This window comes from Paramisgurnus dabryanus, chromosome 10 (genome assembly GCF_030506205.2).
Source record: "Paramisgurnus dabryanus chromosome 10, PD_genome_1.1, whole genome shotgun sequence".
In the NCBI taxonomy this organism is placed as follows: domain Eukaryota; kingdom Metazoa; phylum Chordata; class Actinopteri; order Cypriniformes; family Cobitidae; genus Paramisgurnus; species Paramisgurnus dabryanus.
In genome coordinates, this window is record NC_133346.1 from 29191609 (window position 1) to 29207589 (window position 15981).

The 15981-nt window shown below is 38.9% G+C and overlaps 2 protein-coding genes and 2 long non-coding RNA genes across 4 annotated transcripts in view; 2 read left to right on the plus strand and 2 right to left on the minus strand.

Annotated features, from left to right (window-relative positions):
* LOC135718241 (uncharacterized) overlaps window positions 1–15981 on the plus strand; it is a 389691-nt gene that overhangs the window by 180775 nt on the left and 192935 nt on the right. The window lies entirely within an intron of this gene.
* LOC135718072 (uncharacterized) lies at window positions 1803–5497 on the plus strand. Its single transcript, XM_065240363.2, has 6 exons — window positions 1803–2428; window positions 3451–3579; window positions 3702–3895; window positions 4361–4508; window positions 4614–4818; window positions 5178–5497. The coding sequence occupies exons 1-6, from the start codon at window positions 2216–2218 to the stop codon at window positions 5477–5479; spliced, it is 1191 nt and encodes a 396-aa protein (XP_065096435.2). The 5' UTR covers window positions 1803–2215; the 3' UTR covers window positions 5480–5497.
* On the minus strand, window positions 6128–7023 carry LOC141282860 (uncharacterized). Its single transcript, XR_012337702.1, has 3 exons — window positions 6965–7023; window positions 6668–6867; window positions 6128–6263 (listed from the first exon to the last, which is right to left on the minus strand). It is a non-coding gene; the product is annotated as an uncharacterized lncRNA (long non-coding RNA).
* Window positions 7055–8186, minus strand: LOC135741302 (uncharacterized). Its single transcript, XM_065259941.2, has 4 exons — window positions 8084–8186; window positions 7538–7818; window positions 7239–7429; window positions 7055–7152 (listed from the first exon to the last, which is right to left on the minus strand). The coding sequence occupies exons 1-4, from the start codon at window positions 8171–8173 to the stop codon at window positions 7055–7057; spliced, it is 660 nt and encodes a 219-aa protein (XP_065116013.2). The 5' UTR covers window positions 8174–8186.

A 15981-nucleotide genomic window follows, 5' to 3' on the forward strand; every position in this document is an offset into this window, starting at 1 on the left:
GCATGTAAAACACAAGTAGCAAGGTTTTTATTTAATTCAATTTTGAATTAAATTGAATGTTTTGGATACCACCAGGGGTTAAATTGGGATTTGTTATGTGGGGGGGCTCTGCGGGGAGGGGTAATACAAGGGGTAACATGTTTAATACTGATGATACCAAAGCCACTGGTGTGTTTCAATGACATTCTGGACCTCTTATAGGATTTGATAAGTTTCAGCTTTAAAGCTGTGCCAGAGGTTGACCCAAAATATTTTAAAAAGAGCTTCTGAATTTTAAATGATGCAAATCTATGAGTTTGACACCCTATATCCATTTGTTGCACATGTCATTATGCACAACTGATCAAACTTTAAAGGAAGTTAAAAGAATCAACCTCCTTGAATAATTCTAGGCATAAGATAGGCTACCCCAAAAGACTCAATTAACAAGAAAAGGTACAACACACAGTACTGTATCATCAACATGTCTTATAAATTAGCCATAGAGATTCCCTATGCTTGTCAGCAGCTAAAACAATCATATAGTTAGGTTTGATTGGTGTAATCAAAATACATTATTTTATTAAACTATACAATAGTTATATCCAGTGTTATACTTAACATAATGTAATTAAATGAGTGACATACATACTTTAATCCTTAACACGTTTCTAGTCTTCTATTAAGTTTTCTCAACGTGGGCACCATTCTTACCTCTCTCTCTCTCTCTCTCTCTCTCTCTCTCTTTCTCTCTCTCTCTCTCTCATCAAATGATCCTAGTGAGAGCGCGTTCTTGAAGTTCTGAGTTTTTTCGCTTGAGTTGCATAACTTGCGTGAAGACCCATTTAAGGGAAAGCGCGTGTTTTCGCGGCAATTGCGGCGCCCAATTCGCGTCATTTGCATCGCCCCGTGTGTGGACGCACCTGGTTGCGTCTTTGCATTGACTTTGTATGTAATCTGCTTGCGCAAATCGCTGAAGAGATGGTACAAGAAACATGGAAGCTGGACATGTCATACCTGGCTGGTATCACCACTGATAATGCTTCAGCAAACAAGAAAGCATTTCAGGCACCTCATGCCCAAAGATTCAGATATTACAGTTTTTGAGACTGTAAAAGAGGTATTGAGCCCCATCAGCTCTTTCACGGATGCCCTTAGTGGTGAAAAACACACAACTCTTTCTGCAGTCCTGCCTCTGACCTAGAAGATCTTCTCCACTTTGACAGTTGAGGGAGGTGACAGCAACCTAAAACATCAACTTAAAGACAACATCAGAGAAGATCTCAGACAGAGATATGAGAACACACATCTGCAGCTAATATTAAACACAGCCACTTTTCTTTTTCTTGACCCAAGGTTAAAGGACAGTTTTGTAACCTTAAGAGAGGAGGTTAAACAGAATCTTATGGTCAGTGTCAATTTTATAGAAGCAGGGGGCCAAAGTCAGCAAACATCATCTTCAGATGACAAGCAGCAGCCAGCAAAAAAACACAATCAGATCTGAACAGTCTATTAACAAACATACAGGGGGGGGAAAGAATGAACATGGAGAGGGTTCATCATCCAGAGAAGAACGTGAGGGTGCAGAAACGGAACTCAAAAATGAGTTTACAGTATATGAAAAGATGCCTGAAATCAGTGCGGGAGAGGACCCACTCAGATGGTGGAGGACACATGAGGGTCCGTGTACTTGGCGGCCAACGGATTTTCCTTTTGAAATCAGAAAAACAAAATAGGTAATCGAACTGTTTCCCGACTATCATTTAGAAATAGGAGAACAAAAATCGGGAAATTACTTGTTTCCGGGTTTTTGTATTGATTATTGAAAAAGAAAAACTAAAAAATTACCCGTTATCCGATTTTAAAAAATGTGTTTATAAATGGAAATCGGGAATTAAAACACACGTGTGAAAATCTTATTTCTTAATTTTGTGCAGATTGTTTGTAGTGACCCGGAAGCTATCGAGTATGACCAAAGATCTTTTAATTATGGAGATACCAACCATTCGGTATTCTACCACTGGATGACCTGTAACATCTGTTGCGGGTGACAGTCAATTACAGTTACATTTGAGAGTTTTTACAGGAATTTAAGATTACATTTAATCTGTTAATCAACAAACTCTTCCACTGCATACTGTAGCAGTACGCATTTTTATGCTAAGCTTGCAGGCTTCCCTAAAGGTTATTTGCTATAAGGGACTTGCATAAACCGTTCTGTTCATGTCAATGGAACATGTCTTTGCATGACTATGCAGATTTTATTGCAGAAAATAAAAAAAATGGACTGAGTTGTGATGATATTGCCGCTGCATTATGTACCCAGTTTGGCACAACACGGGGTTTTTCAGAGATAAATGTGCGGAGATGGTGTGCTGAGCAAGGGCTTGTCAGAGACTTCTGCCCTGACAGCCAACTCGAAGTGGAAGTCGCCGATGGTATTGCTGAGGTAGGTTTTTAAACATAGCTAACAAATGAATTCTAGACTTTTCAATTAAACTAAATAAATACGTTTTTTTGTATGTAATTCAACTAAACATATACCCCCCCCCCATATATACCGAGTATATATTTTTGTGTTGTGTGTGTGTATCGTTACAGCCCGGTTGCCACACATTTAGGCATTTCTGTGTAGTTTGACTAATACTTATGAAGGAAACATGAGGAGCTAACCTAAAGAGAAGCCAAACTATTTGTGGTACTAAGTTATAGGCTTGTTCGACTTCATTCGGCGCCGCAAGAACCAACAGACGGATGACGTCAACGTACCGCGAGAGCGATTTGAAAGCAGAGTCCTCCGTATGATTTCGCGAATCGCTCTCGCGGTTCTTTGACGTCATCCGGGTGTCGATTCTTGCGGCGCCGCATGAAGTTAAACAAGCCTGACAGCTTCTTTTACTGCTTACTCAACCTGCTTGCAAATACGTTTCCCCGCGTACTCATGTAATGTAAAATGGTCAAAATATCTAAAACATAATTTGGCTTAGTTGTTGCTTGTTTTGTGTAACTACGGTAAACATACTACGTAAAAAGTCATTATCATGTTATTATGATGAACACGAGCAAAGCAAGCTAACGTTAGCTCATCTTGTGCAGCTGTCAATCAAAGAACGATATAATCTACTGTCAATCATCTCGCCTCAAGACCCGCCCCCATTCAGAACGTTCATAATTATGTAATTATGCAGTGCATTTTTCTTTCAGTGATTTGATGACGTATTAAATCACCGTTACTGTAGCAGTTAAAAGTTTAAATTTTATATGAAGTTAGTACATTTTATGGCACCACAATCAACTACATATATGTGATGAAATATAGTGTGGAAGCATATTGTTTTAGGCTGGGGTTCTGCTTTAATGGACATCTGCCAGCAAATCAGAAAATAGTATTTATAACTGATATTTGATATATATGTAGAGAAATATTGAGAGATCATTTATCTAGCTATTTATCTAACCTCCACCCCCTAGACTGGATCGTCATTTGGCCGGAAAATGATGACTGGATATCTATCTGCAAAAGGGGTTAAAGCATCTGAGGGCAGAGTGGGTAAAGTGTTGAGAGGGATTCATCAACCCTACCACACTGCAAGACTACAGGTAAGGTTAAATAGCTTTGTATTTTCTGTATTTATTTTCAATAGAACATTGGTGATTCAGAATCTAATCATCAAAATTAATGAATATTGAGTTTCTATAATAATGTGTTTATTATATTTTAGGGTGCCCGAAATCTGAACCCCATACCCTACAGTGCAGAATACATGGGTCACAAGCTGCATGTAGATCAAAATGAGAAGCTTGTTATGTTTGGAGTAACCCATGTAATGGCTATTGACGGTTTCAGCAAGAAGGTGGTCGGTCACTCCACCATGCCAGTAAAGAATAATATAATCATTTATGAGGAAGTTTACAGGTAAAATAACTTTACTAGTACTAATAATTAAATTTTTAGGACAGAGTTGTGACTTGACAGTAGATTATTAAAAATGTGGTTCTAACCTAGATTTGTAATGTAATAATTTGGCAAATACTTTGAAACCTTTCTGTTGTAAAATATGTTTTTTAATTGTGACTGGGGTTTATTAAGGTGCACTCACCTTTAACCTAAAAGGGCCGAACCATTCCGGAGCCGCTCACTCCCCCAGAAGCATGCACTCACACTTTTTTTGATCAAAGCTCAAACATGTTGTAACATTAAAGGTATTGCGGAGGATTTTCTTTTTCCGGGTGGATCATCAAGACTATTGGTCCTCCTAGTTGTCAATCAGGAGTGTTGCGCAATTGCATTTTTTTAAAAAGTAGAGAAGGCGGTTCTTTTCTAAAATTTTAGAAAATCCTCCGCTACACCTTTAAGTCTGTGTGTTTTATTCTGAGTCAGACCTGCTGTGCTTTCCTATGGACTATGGGACCAGGTCAGAGTTGACTGTGGAAAAGAGTTTTATCTGACATTATTCATCCAAGAAAAGCTGGCGCAACACAGACACAATACTCAAAGGCAGCCATACATTCAGACACCTTCTACAAGGGTGAGATAAATGTGTTGTTGAAAATAAATTCTGTTTTCTTGCAATTAAGGCATTTTGTGAGGCAAAACTGCAAGCATACTAACACCATCGTTAAAACATGCACAGAACCATGTGATAGAGAGAATGTGGTCAGAGGTCAATGCCAGAGTCAACTACCCTTTGAAGTCAGCTTTGGTACATCTGGTGAACCAGGAGGAACTGGACATGGAGGACAACACATCCAAATATTGTGTATCAAACCTGACATGCCAAATGGCTAGGATTGGCATTACAAATGTAATAGAGGCATGGAATGCATACAGGATCCCAGGTATAATTCATTTAGTTTGACTGGCTGCATTAAAAGCATGTTTTGTTAATTAAGCAGTTTAAATTACAGGATGAGAATTTAAATTTCACTCTGAATTTGATTGACAAATTTCTAGTTCAAATCACAAACAAAATTCCAGTATTAAAATTATATTCTGTTTTGACATCTCTGTTCCTGTGAGAGACAAACTAAAATAAATTCCCCTGCAAAAATAAACCATGGTTTTACCACAGTTAAAAAAAAAAAAAACTATGGTTACTGTAGTAAAACCATGGTTACCACAAAATAACCATGGTTTTGAAAAGTTAATAATAGTCCATAACTGCTTAAATCTAACTACTCACTCTCCCATCCTAAAGGAAAGGGGATACCAAATGAACTGGCTAAAGGAGGGTGTCCTGCAAAACTTCAAGAGGACCATCTGCCTGTTGGTACTGTTGCTGCTGACCTTTATCAGCAGGAACTGGGATCAGCTTTGAAAAGGGAATCCATTTTTGGATGTAATCCTTTCCCATCTGAAGAAGCCCAACAATGGACTGAAACGGAGTTTGGTTCTCACTTTGATTTGATATCACTACATCAAAATGTAACTAACCATAACTATGGGCCTTTTGAACAAGCAGTTATGTCTCTTATTGATGTCACCAGACGCTGTGTGTGACCTGTTACAAGTGACCTGCAATGATCAATGAAACAGTTTACTGTAAAAAAAACATTTATTACGGAAACTGTAAAACCCGCTTCAATACATAAAAATTGCACTTTATCCCAAATACATTCCGCTTTTACAAGTCTTTCTCAGTCGAGTCTTTTTTTAGTGGTCTTGTAAACAAACTGAGCTTTTGTCTAAAACTAAGCTCATCAGATTGAATGAAGATACTGTAACATTAGCATCCTTAAACTTAATTGTATTTACCAACTAGTGTTCTAATATAAACATTAAACAGGATGTTGCAGCTTATACAACATTACAGTACAACTTTGAGAACTGAATTTAACAGCAGTTTGCTTGAAATACAAACACTGCAGCCTCTGTAGCTTTCTGGTAAGTTTAACTTCCTTAAACTTAATTGCATTTACAAACTAGTGTTCTACTCATAAACATTATGTTGCAGCATATCATACCAACATTACAGAACAAATTTGAGAACTGAATTTAACAGCAGTTTGCTTGAAATGCACACTTTGCAGCCTCTGTAGCTTTCTGGTAACACGTATGCCCATCCTTACTAAAACAATGATGCATAACTAACAATCTCATTGTTAGATCTCATTGAAGAAAGAAAGAACATCCGAGAGACCCCTAACCTGATGGACCTTGGAGTTGAACTCTTCTTTTCTGCATTTTAGACAGCTGTCTGCAGTTAACAGCCACTGCTCCACACATGTTCGGCATCCAACCAGAGACTGGCAACATGTGGCAAACATGGGCTCTGACAATAGAGCTGTAAGGTTTTAAACAAAGAAAAGATTGATGCTTAAAGGGATAGTTTACCCAAAAATTCTGTCATTTACTCACTCTCATGTTGTTACAAACCTGTATAAATATCATTGTTCTGATGAACACAGAGGAATATATTTTGAGAAATGTTTGTAACCAATGTTCATGGACCCCATTAACTTCTATAGTATTATTTTTTCCTACTATGCAAGTGAATAGGGCTCACGAACAGTTTGGTTACAAACATTTCTCAAAATATCTTCCTTTGTGTTCATCAGAACAAAGAAATGTACACAGGTTTGTAACAATATGAGGGTGAGTAAATGACAATTCATTTTTGGGTGAACTATCACTTTAAAATTCCGGTTACTTTCCATATGAAAAAAATTAACTGAACTTTACACATACCTTTACAAATAAGACAGGTGAATGCCTCCTTAATTTGGCGCCGAGAGGCATTAGACATTATGGCTGTGGTTTGAGTTTTTGCAAGCTCAGACAACTGGTTTATAGTTGAAGTGATGTCTTGGAGGCCCTCTGCAGCTTGTTTTAGTTGATCAATTTTAGCAACAACCTCCTGTAGGCTCGAACCGTCGTCAGTCCTTCGACTTAATGTCGGGAACAGTAAAGAAAGGATGGTAAAAACAACAAAAATAAAAAGACTATCAAATGAAGTTCAAATAATAATTATGAATAAGAACTGACATTTGAAAAGCATTAAAGTCACTAGCATGTAGCCTAATTATGGACATTTTTTATTCACAGGGTATATGATTTAACCTTCAAAATGTTGTATTACCTAACTTTAGCTCTTCTTCCATTTTGGAACTCCACAAATTCTTGTTCTGAGATGGCAAAGATTTTTCTGGAGTTCTGTTTCCAGTACTGGGAACCTAGGAGTAAGAGGACATGCATTTTGTTTCTGTATTTAAAATCAACATTCGTGATAATTAGAGGTTTTGGGGGTCATACAACTCACTTCTTGTGGCCTCGGAGTCAGTTATTTCATTTCCTTGGCTGTCTGTGAGGGTTAGTGGCTCATAACAGCTTAAGGCATCCTTCACCTTTGACGTTATTCCTTCAACAGTTGCATCAGCTTCCAAAAAGCGAATGACCACTGTCCGTGAAGTACTTAACTTTTCATTAACTACTTCAGCAATATGGATTGACCTGGGGATTAATCAGACGGTTTAAAAATCACACACGATAAAAATAATATGAATATATCATAGGATCAACTTTTAGTAGCAGAGATGAGTTGCATAATTTACAACTAACCTTTGGAACGATCTTGCTGGGAACAGCCCACCAGCTCGTGGAGTTCCAGGCGAAGCTCCTGGTGTTTCAGTGGAAGCAGAAAATGAAGGTCGGCGCATGAAGGCAAAAGGAACGCTTGCAGTGTTTAGGGCCCTATTTGCAGGGGGCTGACTTTGATCCGGATCTCCGTGGACCTCGTAATGGGCGCGATGTGTGAGACTGTAGATGCAAAATCGTCCTGTTGGGTCTGGGAATACTGCAGTGTTTGCATCATCTGTAATGTACAGACTACTTGCCTGGACCTGTTTAATTGGATTTAATGATACATATTTTTTTTTACATTATAAACGCCATAAAAGTTGGAAGAACACCAAAGAAACAGTAAAAAGACTTAAGTCTCTCACATATTCAGTTATAGCATAAACAACATCATTAATATTATTGGACATATATATCGTAGATATACGTCCGTTTTCTAACTCGTGGCTAACGTTACTTAAGCTACATTTCGCTATGAAACAGGACAACTAGGGATAAATAAAGTAATCAAAAAGTAGAACAATGTACCTGAAAAATCCTGCATATCTTGTCCACAGACATGTCATCGTCTTTCATGGTAACACGTTTGCCTCCACGAAAGAGAACGAAACTTTCCATCCTGCCGTTTTGAATGATGATGACGAATGACAGGCGCGTGGCTGTTCATACTCGATAGCTACCGGGTCAAAAAATATCTTCCGGGTTCCACTACAAACAATCTGCACAAAAAGAATTTCATAAAAATCATCGGAACATTGACGCTTAATGCATTAATACAGTGCTATTAAGGATCAAATTCACACCCTATGGGTCGTATATACAGTCCTGCCCAGAATTTCATAAAAAAAAACATTGGGACATTAACGTGAGCTAACGCATTGTTACAGTGTTATATAGGCCTAAGGGTCCAATTCACCTTATGGGTCTTATATAATAAAAAAAAACATCGGAATATTAACATTTTACAACTGTTTATGTAGTATGACTCATTAATAAGGTATAGTAAACTTGATCTTTAAATAGCACTGTATTAATGCGTTAAGTGTCACGTTAATGTTCCAATATTTTGTTTTAATTCTGGGCAGGAATTAATAAAACTATGTAGTATGACATATACAGTATATAGTAAACTTGTTATTTTAATAGCAGTGTATTAATGGGTTAAGCGTTAATGTTACGATGACTTTTATTAAATTCTTGTTTATGCAAGTCCCTTATACCAAATACCCTTTAGGGAAGCCTGCAATAATGCATACCGCTACAGTACGCAGGGAAAGAGTTTGTTAATGAACAGATTAAATGTAATCTTAAATTCCTGCAAAAACTGTCAAATGTAACTGTAATTGACTGTCACTCCCGCAACAGATGTTACAGGTCTTCCAGTGGTAGAATACCGAAAGGTTGGTATCTCCCTAATTAAAGGATCTTTGGTCATACTCAGAAGGTTCCGGGTCACTACAAACAATCTGCACAAAATTAAGAAATAAGATTTTCACACGTGTGTTTTAATTCCCGATTTCCATTTATAAACACATTTTTAAAAATCGGACAACGGGTAATTTTTTCGTTTTTCCTTTTCAATAATCAATACAAAAACCCGGAAACAAGTAATTTCCCGATTTTTGTTCTCCTATTTCTAAATGATAGTCGGGAAACAGTTCGATTACCTATTTTGTTTTTCTGATTTCAAAAGGAAAATCCGTTGGCCGCCAAGTACACGGACCCATGAGACAACTTTACCTCACCTTTCCCAGTTTGCTAAGAAGTATCTATGCATCTCTGCTTCAAGTTCAGCTTCTGAGCGTGTATCTAGTACATCAGGGCTCATTTGCAGTGCAAGAAGGGCACGACTTACAGAGGAGCACATTGACATGCTGGTGTTCCTTGCTCAAAATCTGAAAGTTGCAAAACAACTGTAGGATACAGTAATGGCTGTCAATCTGATTCTCACTCACCTCACCTCTGTAGATAAAATCTGCATATAACTGCAGCAACAGATTCCATTTAATTATTTTGTTTACTAATTTCTTACTTGATGCTTAAGATTGCACTGATTTTTTTTACTTGAAGTTTAAGTATCTTTTGTTAACAATGTGATTGCATTTGATTTTACTTGGAAATACAAAAGATTGCACTTTTTTACTTGCACTTTATTGTTTTTTGAATGTATGGCAATATGAGAGGCTTTTGAACAAGTGCACTACCTCAGGACATTTTTGTTCATGTAACATATACCTCATTGTCATGTTCTAGACTTGTTATATTTAGCTTTAAATAAAATAAAAAACTTAACTTTGTGGCAGTTTTTTTCCTCCGTGGTGTCGAAAACGGTATCGAATTATTGATACATTTCAAGGTATCGTATCAAAGTTAGAAATTCTAGTATCGTGATTACACTAGTAACAACAACAGTGTTTTCTCATATTTAACCCATTATCTCCTAAAACCTATGTTATTCCAGGATAAATACCCTTATCTCCTGAGGGTTTTCAGCAGTGGCGGTTCTAGACAAATTTCACTAGGGGGGCCAAGAGGAGGGGCCAGTGTTTCACCAGAGGGGCGCATTAAAAAATGGCAAGAAATGATATTTAAAGATTATAGGGGTGGTTACAGGAATTAGTTTAAGACAGGACTAGGCCTTAGTTTAATTAGGAAATATAACTAGTTTTAACAAACATGGCTTACTGAAAACATTACTTGTGTGCATTTTGAAGCAAAACAAAGGGCACTGATGTATTTTAAGATATGGCATTGCAAGTTGTTTTCAGTTTGGACAGCTCTTAAATTTATTTTAGTCTAGGACTAGTCTAATCCCTTTCCGGGAAACCACCCTTTAAACTTTATTTTACTTTACAATCATATAAATAAGAGTGAGTGCAGGTGCAAAAGAGGAGCTGGAGTTTCATCAGCTCCCTTGTTCAGTCAGGGCACTGTGATTAGGGAGTCTGCCATTACGTCAAACGTTTGTTACCTAAACCAGTGAGCATCGATGGTCCCTGTGTTCCCTTACCGGAAATCACGTGACCTTTTCTAAAGCCCTCCAACCGAAAAACATGCTAGCCTACTCAATAAACTTTATGAAATGCAAACTTTTATAAAGATAAACGTTTGTTTTAGTTTACATATAAACACACATTGCTAGACAGTTAGGGACCACAATCTACTCAATATTTAAAATAATATTTATTTTAAATTGTAAAATTTTTATATGTAACATTTAATTATATTCCTCCAATTTTATGCATGTAAATGTGAGAGCATAATTACAGCGCTTTTTACAATTTACTATTTTAAAAAGTCAGCGAGATGTTGGTTTTTGCCGGTTGTTGATGAGTAATAGCTGGGAATAATCACATTCACAACGTGCTTAAGCAGCCACGTCATAGGAGAACAAGTGAACAGTGTCCCAATGTCAAGTGAGCTAGAGTCCTTACCAGTGCCCAAACCTGCATACACATTCACAACATCGTGGTATTGGGAACTAATTGAGACACTCGCCAAGCAGCACCCGCAGCCAGCTACAGTGGTTGGGTGCGCCCCTCTAATTTGCCCGTGTAGAACGTTGCGTCGCATTAGTTCCGCTTTTGGCGCTCACATGTAAAATCAAAATAAATGTATACTTTTTTATTTGGTCAGCACGGGGTGGCCACAGGGGTGGCCAGGAACATGTCTACAGAGGCACGGGCCACCCTTGGCCTCCGTGTAGAACCGCCACTGGTTTTTTAGAAAAAATACTAAGAATTGTCGACGTCTACCAAAAACTTAATATCTGAAGTTGAGTTGTTTTATTTTTGAATAAAAAGAAGACATTATGTATTTTAAGACGACAAAATTATATTTTTTTAATATATTTTTTAAAATGTTGCAGAAGCACTTTGTTCCTACGTGAACTACCTCTTTGCACTTCAATAAAAAAAGACCATTGTGGATTTTGACATATTTGTTTTGCAGTAGTTTTTTGGGGAGGGTATTTTTCACGCAAAGCCATCGAGATATAGCAATATATACCGGGATATAATTTCCACTCCATATCGCCTAGCCCTAGGATGTCGCATGAACAGTCGATCCAAATAAAGAGTAAAGACACTGTATTTTATTGCTGTATTTGCCAAGTGTGTTTAATTAGCCACACTATGAGACACAATTGCGGAACTTTTTCTAGAGTTTATACATCAAGAGATCTGATCTTCGAAGGGAATAGGGCATAGGGAGGATCACTTTCGATTAGAACTCGCCCTTTATCTTTTTGTGAGCGGCAGTCGCGTAGGCTTTAACCAATCATTGAACAGATTATTAACAACCAATCAAATAACATTTTTCTGGGCTCAAAGTGGAGTGTTAGAGAAGATTTTATTTAATTCACAAATCAAAAATCTCATGAAGAAGAAATCAAGAATGCAGGTCTTAAAAGATTATGGTGCTTTAGGCAAATCATTAATAAACAAATTATGACAGAGAAGAATTTTCATTGTGTTTTATGCTGTACTTTCATCCACCGTCTTTTTTTTGTGACTCTTTTCAAAGTATCGCTTTAGGCACCAGAACTGTTTTAAAAGTATCCATGTGGCACCGGTATCGAAAACCCCCAAACAATACCCATCCCTAGACCGGGGGGGGGGGCTTGATGATGGAGGGTCAGACAGGAGGGGGACTCATGTTGAAGGCGTAGTTGACGCAGATGCATCTAGGCCTCCAGGGATCCCATCCAATACCTCATGCCCAGGATGGCCAAAACTTAACTGAATAGACCAATTTAGAGTAGACGTCACAGTTACGTCACTGCAAGCTGCGCGCGCAAGGCGGTTGCAGAAAAACAGTGGAAATGAATTAGACACGAGTGAAAAGAGCAAGATAACTCACTGGAAAATGTCCGGTTGTGCTGTTAAGTTTCAGAATAAGAATGCCAAAAAATATGGCTTTCATTTTTATAGAATACCATCGTCGAAGACATCATTTGAAGATAAACGTAGGTGTTTATGATTACAATAAGCCCTTAAACGGACAGAATGGAGCAAGGAAATCATCTGGAAATCTTTTAATAATTAGAATAGAAAATAAGTAGAGAAGATGTCCGGTGTTCTGTCGAAGTCTGTTCCCTCCATGTGTTTCTTATAGCGTTTTTATCACGTTACAATTATAATTTATTAAGGAAGAAATAATAGAAAACAGGAAAATTATGAAATATTTAATAAACGCTATTATATATAATACATGATAGTATTGCTTTTACATGTACTTTAGCGATTCAGACTGTAAAAATATTTGATTTAGCAAAAAAGAACAATACATATACATTACATACATGCATATCAGTAGCCAAGCCATTTAAACTTTTTATCTATCTAAAAAAATAAACGTAACGTGATTAAAACGCTATAAGAAACATGTATTAAAGGGAAACATATAGGAATCAGACTTCGACAGAACACCGGATCCATAAAATTCACGGTTTAATGCTAAAACACTTCACAACCCTACTGCGGAGCAGTCAATTTCTGCAACCAGTTTGGCTCTGCCCACAAAAAAACGTCATCTCTGTTTGCAAACACGAAATTGGTCTATAAATACCCCACCAGTATTTTTTGCTTCCCTTTTATATGCTGCAGTCCTCCGTTTTGTCACCCTCGCAAAGTCCCTCCACTTCTTCCTGACCTCATGGGCATCTCTCGTACCCACAACCAGCAGCATGTATTTTTTGGGTGATTTCTGCCAAAGCTCTCTTTTTGCCTGCATTTGTAATGGTGTTTTTCAGCTTAGAAAATAGCAGGACCTTATAGTTCTCTATATTCTCCAAAAGAACTGAAATTTCATTCTTTGAAAATACTGGTTTCCGTGTCATTTTCTGTCATGTCTCAGTAACACATAGCTGTATGTTAAGGGGACTTAAATAGATAGTCTAAGGAACGTGAGCAACATTTGCAACAGATGTGCACAATAGTTGATCAATCACAGTCTTTTTAAAACCCATGTGTTTTTAATATTGCTGATTTATCAGTATTTAATAAGACAGCAATGGTATTTATATGAATATTTAAAATAAATAGTTATAGAATTTGGGATCACAAAAGAGCACATTGTGTATATATTAGATATATTTTATTGTGCAAAGAATGAATGTTGCGTAATGTTACACCCAGTCTAGGGGTAAAATGCGAAGCATAGTAGAAATGTGAAATTACGGCAAAAACTCTTGGAATAATTAAATGAATTTTAATAGAAAACTCAGAATATAAGAAAAATTAAGGGAATCTTTCAGGAGTTGACACATGCACTTAATTTGCACTGGGGTAACAGGGGTCATGACCCCCTCAAAAATCAAATCCAGCTAATATAACCCCCCCCCAATATAATCACATCATTCAGATTAAAATAAATATGAAATTTTCCGAAAGAACACTTTTGTTTGTTTTCTTTATTAATTTCATTTGCCAGCAAGAAAGATAGTATTATATTTTAAATAATCTGTAATGTACCCCTCGCCCCGACTACTTGGTATGACCCAGTGCTTGTTATGACACACGAGAGGAAACAAATGCGAGTTAAGAGGTTTATTGAAAACAGAGTAAATTGGTGGATGCAAACAGCTGAGCGGGTGACACAGGTAGTAGAGGTGGCCAGCGTGGAAACGGGAAACTCCGGTCTGTGATAATCCAAATCCAAATTCCAAAACACGACACGAACACGAACACGAGAGCCGGAACACAGGAACACACAGCACGAGACCTCACTGACATCCACAACGATCTGACAAAGAACATGAGAGCTGGGTGAGTATATATAGGTGAGACAATGAGCTGCAGCTGGAGCGAGTTGATGACAATCAGGTGCGCTGGAGGTAAGTGCCACACACGCCCACACACACAAACACAACACAGCCATGTGAATCAGGAAGGAAACAATGCATTCATAAACCGTGACAGTACCCCTCCCTCTAGGAACGCCGCCTGGCGTTCCCAGACTCCTTTACCTGCCGATTGAACTCATCGATAAGGGAGTGATCCAGTATGTCCCGAGCAGGAACCCAACTTCTCTCCTCCGGACCGTAACCTTCCCAATCCACCAAGTACTGAAATCCGCGTCCCCTCCGCCTAGAGTCCAGAATGCGATTTACCGAATACGTGGTCACCCCATCTACGAGACGAGGCGGGGGGGGAACCGGGGCAGGCGGATTAAGGCGTGAAAAAAAACACAGGTTTAATTTTGGAAATATGAAAGGCGGGATGTACTCTCCTGTACGCAGGAGGAAGACTAAGGCGGACAGTCACTGGATTAATGATTTTAGTGACCTTGAACGGGCCAATAAATTTGGGAGCTAACTTATTAGATACGGATCGGAGAGGAATATTCTTGGTAGAAAGCCACACTCTTTGACCAACGACGTACCTCGGAGGCCTAGACCGGTGGCGATCGGCTTTGGCCTTGGTGCGCTCCCGCACCTGGAGTAAAACCTCACGGGTTCTAGTCCAGGTGCGACGACACCTCTGAACAAATGCGTGAGCAGAGGGGACCGTGACTTCGGATTCCAGACTGGGAAAAACAGGTGGTTGGTAACCTACACTACACTGAAACGGCGACAGGCCCGTAGCTGATACCGGTAAAGAATTGTGGGCGTACTCCACCATAGAGAGCTGTTGACTCCAGGATGAAGGATTCTTGGAAACCAGACATCGCAACACTCTCTCCAGATCTTGGTTGGCTCTTTCGGTTTGACCATTGGTCTGGGGATGAAACCCGGAGGAAAGACTAACAGTCGCCCCTAGCAACTTGCAAAACTCACGCCAAAATTTGGACACGAACTGGGGACCCCTGTCGGAAACCACGTCTGACGGGAGGCCATGTAAGCGAAAGACGTGGTTTACGACAATCAACGCTGTCTCCTTGGCTGACGGTAATTTGGGCAAGGGAATAAAATGAGTCGCCTTCGAGAATCGGTCCACCACGGTCAAAACAACCGTGTTGCCCTGGGAGGGCGGGAGGGCGGTAACAAAATCTAGAGCAATATGGGACCAGGGTCTCGAAGGGACGGGCAGCGGTTGAAGTAACCCATCAGGAGGACGATTGGAAGTCTTACCACTGGCGCAAACCGAACAAGCCAAAACAAAACTGTGAATGTCTCGAGCCATACGTGGCCACCAGAATCGTTGCTTGACCAAATATCTGGTTCGACTTACTCCGGGATGACAAGCAATATTGGAACAATGACCCCACTGAATGACACTGGACCTTAACCTCTCCGGCACAAATAAGCGATTCGGTGGACACCCGACCGGAGGCGTTACCCCTTCTAGAGCCGCTTTGACTCTCAATTCGACCTCCCATTCGAGTGTGGAGATAACTATCCTCTCCGGTAAAATACACTCGGGAGTAGACAGGCGTTCGGAACGATCAAAAATGCGTGACAAAGAATTGGGTTTGATGTTTTTAGA

Coding starts and splice junctions, on each gene's coding strand:
- LOC135718072 (XM_065240363.2), top strand. CDS start 2,216: ATGTCTTTGCATGACTATGCAGATTTTATTGCAGAAAATAAAAAAAAT. Junction 2,429..3,450: donor TCGCCGATGGTATTGCTGAG/GTAGGTTTTTAA, acceptor TCCACCCCCTAG/ACTGGATCGTCATTTGGCCG. Junction 4,819..5,177: donor GAATGCATACAGGATCCCAG/GTATAATTCATT, acceptor CCCATCCTAAAG/GAAAGGGGATACCAAATGAA.
- LOC135741302 (XM_065259941.2), bottom strand. CDS start 8,173: ATGGAAAGTTTCGTTCTCTTTCGTGGAGGCAAACGTGTTACCATGAAA. Junction 7,819..8,083: donor AGATATGCAGGATTTTTCAG/GTACATTGTTCT, acceptor CCAATTAAACAG/GTCCAGGCAAGTAGTCTGTA. Junction 7,430..7,537: donor CCAGCAAGATCGTTCCAAAG/GTTAGTTGTAAA, acceptor ATTAATCCCCAG/GTCAATCCATATTGCTGAAG.